The sequence below is a fragment of the Chinchilla lanigera genome, unplaced genomic scaffold (genome assembly GCF_000276665.1).
Source record: "Chinchilla lanigera isolate Chin_1 unplaced genomic scaffold, ChiLan1.0 scaffold00006, whole genome shotgun sequence".
Taxonomy (NCBI): domain Eukaryota; kingdom Metazoa; phylum Chordata; class Mammalia; order Rodentia; family Chinchillidae; genus Chinchilla; species Chinchilla lanigera.
Window position 1 is genome coordinate 30,544,586 of NW_004955407.1, and position 9,821 is coordinate 30,554,406.

General features: G+C 38.5%; 1 protein-coding gene across 1 annotated transcript; it reads right to left on the reverse strand.

Annotated features, from left to right (window-relative positions):
- Window positions 1-493: 493 nt before the first annotated feature.
- Window positions 494-8,951, reverse strand: LOC102011839 (keratin-associated protein 7-1). The gene is made up of 2 exons (XM_005375655.1): window positions 8,880-8,951; window positions 494-1,146 (listed from the first exon to the last, which is right to left on the reverse strand). Exon 2 carries the CDS (start codon window positions 1,123-1,125, stop codon window positions 874-876), a length of 252 nt encoding a protein of 83 aa, XP_005375712.1. The 5' UTR covers window positions 1,126-1,146; window positions 8,880-8,951; the 3' UTR covers window positions 494-873.
- Between the last annotated feature and the right edge of the window lie 870 nt (window positions 8,952-9,821).

Consider the following 9,821-nt stretch of genomic DNA (forward strand, 5'->3'; position numbering starts at 1 on the left):
GGGAGAAAATACTGTGTAAAGTTAGAGTTGGCTTTCCTTTACTGAGCATATCTTAGAAATTCCTAAAGATGTAATTTCACGCCTAAGGTTTTAGTTATAATTTTTCCAAGAATCTCTGGGGTTCACTGGTTAAAGCTGAGATTAAAGACAAAAAGAAGGCAAAAATGAATCAAAATGGAATCAGGACACTAGTGAAAGGAGAGAAGAAATTTATTTCTTAGCATTTAACAACTAACAAACGTTCCTATTCATAATCAGCATAGAGAAATAACAACTGTAATGTATTTGGAATAAATTTGAGACACACCTAAGGAATGTTTACAACTGAAATCTCAATATAGGAAGAAATCTTGGCTATGCATCACTCTAACCTGGTTATATAGTCGAAAATCTAAATAAAATTTGGGTAAAGTGAACCATTACAGGTTTAAAAAGATTGATGAATTCAAGAGCAGAAAAACACAGTAAAATAAATGGCCAGGACAAAAATGTGCATGCTTAATAAAACAGATTTATTAAGAGACTAGAAGTAAAGCCATTTCCCACCCACACCCAATTGGAAATACAGTGATGTCGATGCAGAAGTTAATAATATATGAATAGAGCAACCCTAGGAGGCAGACTACCCGCTTCACTGCTAAGTTTAAATATGTCTGGAAAATGCGCCCTGCTTTCCTAGGCTGTAAATGCATATCAGCTTGACATCTGAGTCCTGAGTGACTTGTTCATTATCATGGAAGAGCAAGATTCAGTAAGCAGCAGTCAGTAGCTCAGAAGCACATCTAGAGGCAGGAAGACAGTTATGGCTCTTCAGGTTGTTCCTTTTGCAGAGAACTGATCGGGAATCCTGTTGTCGCCGGAGCCACTGGTCCATCAGTAGGTGCTGTAGCCAAAGCCAGAGCCAGAACCCCACGGCCTGTAAAAGCTGTTGCCATAGCAACCGCCATTGCAGCCCTCTAAGCAGAAGTTCCGGGAGCTGTAAGGACTGAATCCGCAACTGGAGTGCAGGGGAGAGCCCAGGGGCACAACGTAGTTCAGGGGGGTGTCTCTGTAGGTCCCGTGGAAGTTGGTTCCGTAGCAAGGATAGCCCCGGAAGTAGTTTCCACAGCAGAAATAACGAGTCATGGTGGCAGGAGCTGAAAGGAGCTAGATAGATTATGAAGGAAAGATACCCAAGTGTGAATGAAGGTCTCCTCCTGTGCACGGCTTTTTATACCTCCAGCCAGTGGGCAGGACATGCATGTCTACTCATCTTCCGAAAGATTTGCATAAACAATCCCATTATTTTCTAGCAAAATGCATATTAAAAAACCCACAGACTCTTTGCCCATGCTTTTGTTGGCTTTTCTGCCTGCAGAGGAATGCATACCATCTTCAAAGCAACCAACCTTGACATGAAACGGAATTCTTTTCATTGGTGTCCCATAGTTTACTACATTATGGCGGCATTAGGTGAGACTCTGTCTTGTGATTATAAGCCCCTCCCAGCTGACATAGCCAGGCTAACAGCTCTGGCAAGAATGTAAGCACTTCAAATCAAGAAAAAGCCATATACTAAGGCCCTTTGAGACTTGGATAACATCATTTTGAAACAACAGATATTCTACGGTCTCTTGAAATTCACTTCATATATCACTCCTAAACATTGGTATACCAACTGATTTATGGGTGCAGAATTTCTTTTGTGGATGAAGAAATTAATTTAGAATTAGGCAGAGGCTGGGGGTGTGGAATACCATGAATTTACCAAATACCACTGTATATGTTATGCTCTGTGTCTACATGTCCCCCCAAATCCTCATGCAGTCATGGGGTGGGCTTCTAGATTTTTGATTGATCCATAGTCCAATGCTGGGATTATGGGTGTGAGTGCTACATCTGCCCCTGGGGTGGGTACACTGCATACAATATAAGGGAGGGAAAGAGGTTGCTGGCGGCTGCCTTTTCCCCCTTTTGCTCTTGCTGCTTTTGCTGTCTTTCACCACGAGGAACTGTTGCCCTCTGCCATGTGCCACTCTGCATTGGAGCCAGCTAAGTATGGGCTGAAACCTCCACAAACTGTGAGCTAAATAAACCTTTCCTTCCTTAATTTGAGGTGCTGGGTATTTTGTCTCTGCAATAAGAGAAAAGTAACCAAGACAATATAATTTATTTTTATGTAAAACTTATTTTAGTTTGGTATATTAATAGGTTCATGTGTATAGTGTTTACAGTCCTTGTGAGAAGTTGGCACATGTACATAACATATCTTAATTCCTTTTTTCATCCCTTTCCTTCCTCTCCCTCTCCCTTCCTCCCATCGTTTGACCCCCTTCCTTTTTTTCTTGGTACATGTTGCAGTACATATTGTTCACCTTATGTGGCTGTGCTACATGTATATAACACTTTAAATGGCTTCTACTGTGTTATGTCAATTCGTCCTTTTTTTAATCTTCAAAAGCATTGCAACAAAAATCCATCTGAGCAAGTGTTTTTACACAGGCTGCAAGAGTACCAAGTAATAAAGTGGGTATGGACAATCTGCTAGTAATTTTCTTCTATTTCCTTTATGAGCATCTTCCTTGTTAACACATATTTCATTTTTTATGGAGAACATACAGCCTTTTGTAGTAAATCATCTTAGATGTTGCCAAACTATCTTGTTGTGGAGTTGCCCTACTGGTGTTAACTGGAATGATGCTCAATTTCAAAGTCATGTCATACCATGCTTGGTTCTTATTGACTCCTCATAAAACAAGCCCAAATGCCATAATCCATTATGGAATATAAGTTATATTTAAGGAGGCTGCATTTTCCTGTGTTACTCTTTAGCTTATGTGACCATTCCTGACGATAAAATCAAACCAAGGAGACTTTGAGTTCAGCAAAGCTAAATCTATCCCAATGTTTAAGAGATAATTTTTTTCATATGCAAGTATGAGTCTGGAATCCCTAAAAGTAAAAAAACAAAAGTTCCTAAGTACAGGTTTCTTTTGTTTATTCCCCCTTAGTGGACAATCATGGGATCCAATAAGCAATACCATTCTTTTTGGACATCTGTCTAATTATTAAGATTCTACCTCTCCCAGGTTCTCTGACAAAAGAGTCACCTACTGGAAATTTTATAAATAAATTTGATCTCTTTCATTCTACAAATTTCTTAGCTGTTGTGAGAGTCTATAGTTAAAATCCTAAAACAAGGCCTATTTTCAAATTAAATTTTTAAGAAAAGGAATAAATTAAAATCAGGCTATGTCACCCTTGTGTATGAATTATATAGACCTTCTTTCAAATAATCCAGAAAACCAAAAAGTATCTTTGTGAGTAGAAGAGTACAGTAATGACTACAAAGTCGGTGTGGCTGGGGGTGATTACTTGAAATTTTTAACTTCACTGATTCTTCCATGCTGAAGTGAAACCTGCAATTTGGATACTATACCACAAGGTGGCAGTAGGATTTTGGTTATTCAGTCTGCACTACAAGACTAGACTTGAAGTCCTTAATTCTAAATAGACAGAAGAATCCCTAAAAAGTGGGGGTGGGTTTGAAATTTAGATTTCAAGAAGCCCCTCTCTCTCACCACCATCACGAGATTCTAGAAACTTCTATTTTTAGGGTGCATCTCAGATAATTCTCATGAATAAACCATTCTGCTAAATCCCAGGGCCAATTTTTCGTAAGATTTCAAAGAAACTGTCTTTGCTGGGCTGTGTGAAATTGTCCTGAGCCACTTATCTCTCATTGGCAGAAGTGCTGAGCTTCAGTCACGGGCGGCCTATTTCCTTTTACTCTGAGTGATGGAGATTTAAAAAAAAAAAATGCCTTAGTTGGTCCCTGTCATTCCCCTGTGTTCTTTGCTTCTTGTCATATTAGAAAGGAAGGCAAGTGCTCAGTGTCCAGTCATCCTCCCAGAAGTAGAACCCATCCTAATGGCTTCTGATTTGGTTTCCCTACATCAAAAGTATGAAACAGATTTTTCTCCTTTGCTTGGTCCCCACCCCCACCTATTAGACTTTCCTAGAGAAAATTCTCATAACCATTTGTTATTCAGTAATTGTTTTTATTTTGAATATTCATAATAATAAACATCTGTGGATGGCTTACTCTCTTAGGTTCTTTTTAAACCCTTTGCATACACTATTTATGCTTTACTTGTGCATGTAGTGAGGGTACTTGCTATGCACTCTTCCAAGCACTTGATGAATGTTAGTTTATTTAATTTTTATAATGATCTGATGATGCAGATATTATATTTTATAAGAAAGTTGGTCCCAAAGCATTTTAGTAAACTTCCCAAAGCCACGTGGTTATTTTTGTCTCCTGGCAGCCGAATCCTGTTCTAAGTTCGTGGCATTTCACCCCACAGCCACGTTCTTAGCTACTTTATTATACTGCTCTGGGTACTTTTTAAAGCTTCAGTTTATAAAGTGTCTCAGATATACAATTTACTGCATTTGTTTCTTGAAGAACGTATCCATCAGGAAAGTTTAGTTTGAGCTGCAGGAACAAACAATGCAAAATCTCTATGCTTTGAAAGATCAGAGCTCTATTTCATGATTACACCAACATCTTTCTCAGGTTGGTGGATAACGTAGAATCACATAATTCTCATTCAGAGGCTGTAATGGTTGATACATTGGGTTCACTTGAGAAGTCTAGAAGTTTAAATAAGGGACTCAGCATGGGACCACGTTCCTCACTTTGTGAACATCCCGAGCCTGTGAAAGAGGAGGGCATGAAAATGTGAGTACTACACCCACCAGGGGCAGACAGGTAGCCTGCTTATGATATAAGCAATGAAAAGAGGCTTGTCCCCACCCTTTTTGCTCTTACTGCTTTTACTGTCTTCTGGTGCCTTGAACTACTCTCCCTGTGCCATGTGGAACCAGTTGATTATTGATAGAAATCTCCAAAAATGATAAAGTAAATAAATCTTTCCTTTGTTAATTTTGGGCATGAAGTATTTTGTCTCAGCAACAAGAGAAAGCTAACTAAGACAGAGGCTCAAGATGACAGAACTTTCATTTATCTGAAACATAACAGACAATGGAAGAGAATGTGGCAAATCAGACACACACACACACACACACACACACACACACGCACACACATGCACACTCCTAAAGCAAGTTATCCATCCATATTGCCCTTTTTAGGTCATGAATAGTAACACTACCATGTACCTTAAAGGAAAAACTTCTAGTGCAGTAGGACATTAACTATTTCCATAATTTATATTCCTCACACAGAGTAAAATAACCCAACACATCTTAAAAGGGGGCACAGTAAGATGACTGAGTAGAGAAGTACAATATCTGCACTGAGCACACACGCACAAAAGGACAAAAACATAAGTAATCAACTATATCCTGACTGGGGAGAGAAACAGGGTGTAGCACCGAGTGGTGGAGATGCTCTGGGCCATGCAGACTTGGGATGGACACATAGAGAGAACAGATTTCCTCAGCTCTGCCACCCTCCACTGCCAAGGGTAAGGCACAGCTCAGAACCAAGAAGGAATTCTCCCAGAGAGAGAAAGATAAGCCAAAGCCACTCAGGAGTCTCTATTTAAAAACCATGAACAACTGCAGTGTTTGCTGCCAGAGAATTCTGCAGTCCTTGCAGACTGTGAACCCAGACTAGGAAGCTACTTGGAGTACACACCAAAGATGGAGACCACACTGTGCCTACTGCCCCATAACTGCAAGCCGGTGGTACAGTCTTGAGATTGCAGTCACTGCTAGTGTGTCCTGCGATGGGTATCAGTAGCCACCACGTCACCCCAGCATTATGGCTCTCCCATCAGTGCACTATGCTAACACATGTGCTAGAGTGTCCCAAAACGTGGCTGTGAGGGTTCAAAACCCCTTGGAACAACCATGATCCTACACAAGAGCCCAATGGCACCCTGTCTCCCATGGAATCAGAGATCCTGCCCAGTGAGAAGAAGATATCATTACCCCAGAAGCCAGTGGGTCCCCTTCTGTGCAGGAGCCTGTGAAAACCCTGCCCCTGTGCAGAGGAGACTACACTCAGTGGAGACCGACCATCCCCTGATTGGGTCACCAGTGGGGAGGTCGCAGTTGACCCAATGGAAAGCACTCCTTCATCCACATGGTGTACAGCAAAGACTCTGCTCCCAATCCAGTGCAGCAATTGCATAGACTCCCACAGCCCAGGTCACTCAGAGACTCACAAACTTTGCTGACATTGACCACAGCTGAAAAAACAGAATGGAGGCTGCATAACTAGACTTACCTGGAACCAAGCCCAACACACACTACCCAAGCAACACATGGCTACAGGTAAAAGTGTTTCCCTGGGAAAGTTACACTTGAGAATCAGAAAGCATGGCTGTTCCACTGGATGTGCAGGCATCAACACAAAAATGCAGGAAGCACAAAAGAGCAAGGAAACATGCCACCACCAAAGAATGACGATAGCCATCCTATAACTGACCCCCAAAGAAAAAATTTGCAAACCGCTTATAAAAGAATTTTTAAATAAGTAAATAAATAAACCAAAAAAACTCAGTGAGATAGGCTATTCGACAGTGTCAGGAAGACAACTCATGCTCTAAATGAGAAATTTAGAGTCGATTGTTTCAACAGGTGAAATAAAAAATATGACTGACAGCTTCAACCACAGATTAGATCAAACAGAAGAACGAATTTCTGAATTTGAAGAGGTTTTTTGAAATAACCATGTTGAAGGAAAAAGAAGAAAAAGAGAATGAAAAAAGCAAAGAAAGCCTGCAAGATATGTGGGATTCCATCAGGGTAGCAAATGTTCACATTACTGGGGCTCCAGGGAAAGGAGATAGAAAAAGCTACAGAAAGCCGACTTGGTGAAATAAAAGGTGAAAACTTCACAAGTCTTGGGAAAAATATGGACATTCAGATCCATGAAGCTCCAAGCATAAATTATAAGCAAACCAAAGAGATCTTCTTCAAGGCACATCATAATCAATCTATCAAAAGTCAAAGACAAAGATGGAATTCTAAACCAACAAGAGAAAAACGGCAAGACTTACATGAATTACCATAATACAGATAGCAGATCTTTCAGCAGAAATCTTGAGGGCCAGGAGAGAATAGGATGATATATATTGAAGGTGCTAAAGAGAAGAAAATAAAAATCAAAAACTATCTTTCAGGAAAAAAAAAAAGAGAAATAAAGTCCTTCCTAGACTAGCAAAAGCTGAGGGAGTCCGTCACTACCAGATCAGCCTTCTAAGAAATATTTCAGGGAATGCTTCAAAAGAAAAGGAAAGGTTGATAATTGCTATGATGGAAATATGTAAAAGAAAAAAAACTTCACTGAAGAGGTAAATTCACAAGCAAATTTAGAGTCCTCCATTATTGCAATAAACCTCCATCAAAAAGGTTAAAAGTCAAAATGCTCAAGGATAACCATACCTCAAACAAGAGGTATTGTATATTCTTTTAAGGAATATACAATATAAAAGGATGAAAATTAAAGTAATAACATTTGGGGAGAAATAAAAAAAGTCTTGAATAGAGGTATGTAACTACAGTAATTATCTTAAACAGTCTTTTATTACTGCAAGTTTATGTAACTCCCAGCATAACCACAAAGATAAAAAGTGGAGCACCCCACTTTCAGCAATGGACAGATTTTCCTGATGGAACATCAACAAAGAAACATCAGATTTAGGGGCTGGGTAGTTAGTTCAGCGGCACAGCGCCTGCCTGGCAAACGCGAGGTCGTGAGTTCGATTCCTAGTACCGGAAAAAAACAAAAAAATAGAAACATCAGGCTTAAACTGCACTCTAAACCCAATGAACCTAACAGGCATGCACATGGCATTCCACCCAAGAGCAGCAGAGTACACAGATTCCCAACCGAAAAGGACACATTCTCCATGACAGATGATATGTCAGCCACAAAATAGGCCCAAACAAATTTAAAACAATAATCATTCCAAGTACCTTCTACCACAAGGACATAAAGCTAGATATCTATAGTAGAAGACATTTCGGGAACTCTGAAAACTATGTGGAAAGTAAACAACATGCTCCTAAACCACTCATAGTTCTATGAAGAAATTTTGAAAAGGGGCTGGGGATTTAGCTCAGTGGCAAAAGCGCCTGCCTGGCAAGCGCAAGGTCGTGAGTTCGGTTCCTGCTACCAGAGAAAAAAAAAAAAAAAAAAAAAAAAAAAAAAAAAAAAAAAAAAAAAAGTTTAAAATGCTAGTAACAAATAAATAAAAGTGTAAACAGCACACAAAAAGTTAAAAAAATACAAAATATTGTTCTAAGAGAAGATGTTTACAATAATAAAACTCATAGTAAAAGAGAGAGAAAAGCAGAGATAGAGAGGTTTGTTCCAAATAGTTCTAACATTTCAACTCAAGGAATCAGGAAAACAATTTAGATCACACCCAAAATTAATATAAAGAAACAAAAGATCAGAGCAGAAATAAGTGAAACATTGACTGACAAAGAAATTACAAATGATCAACGAAATTAAAATTTTGTTTTTGAAAAGATGAATAAAAATGACAATTCCTCAGCTAGATTTAAAAGAGAGAAAATGTCAAACAAACAAAATCAGAGATGAAAGGAAATATTCAATGCATATTACCAAAAAGCAAAGGTCGTTAATGAGTACTATAAGCAACTGTATGGCAACAAAGTGGAAAACTTAGAAGAGATGGAAAATTTCAAAACCTATCTGATGGAACTGTGAAGAAATAAAAAACTAGCCATCCAATAAGAAGTAAAGAGATTAAATCAGAAAAAAAAATCACCCATTAAAGAAAATCCCCGGACCTACTGAATTTACTGCTAAATTTTACCAAATATTTAAAGAAGAACAAATGCAAACTTTATCAAACTACTTCCAAAGAAGATAAAATAGAAAGAGTTCTCCAAACCTTATTTAGGGAAACCAGCAGCACCTTGGGAGGATGAGAGACTGGTCAGTTGCTATACAGTTACAGTTAAGTAGGCTATCTGGCCGGGCGTGGTGGTGCATGCCTGCAATCCCAGAACTCAGGAGACTGAGACAGGAGGAGTGTTATAAGTTAGAGACCAGCCTGGGCTACAGAGTGAGCTCAAGGCCAGCCAGGACTGTATAAGGAGACCCTGTCTCAAAAAGACAAACAAGCAAAAAAAAAAAAAAAAAAAAAGTAAGAGATCTGGTGTTCTATTACACAGCAGAATGCCCATTGTTACCAAGGATGCATTCTATATTTCAAAATAGCTAGAAGAGTTTTTGAGTGCTTTCCCCACAAAGAAATGATAAGTTTAAGAGTTGGTGGTTATGCTAATTATCCTAATTCGATCTTTACACAGTGCATGTATGTACTGAATTGTCACATCGTACCTCATATATATGAAACATTATTTTGTGCCAATAAAAGCATAAAACATGTCTTAACATTGATTTTGAAAACATTCTAAAAGATTATATAATAGTACAAAAAGAGATATTAAAAAGTTTTTCAGACATATATCACATAATTTTTAAAGATTCTGACATTGGATACATTTAAATGAGGCTCTTGGATTTATTCACTACTAATCAGCACTTATGTGAGATTACTTAATGGTTTTTTTGTATGAGTCTCTTCTTTTCTCTATATTCTCTTAATTACTACATAGTCTAAATGAGAAAAATATTTCCATAAAGATTAACTTTAAAAGAAAATTTCTCAGTGCTACCTGGTATAGTGGAATTTAAGATCTTAGCTCCAACACCAAATTTTGACTTATTTGAATATGAATGTTCATCTTTAAAGATAGGGTTTGCATAAGAAAGGAGCTATTTTACACAGTAACATGGGCATTTAATGGACATCTTTTTAGGCGAAGAT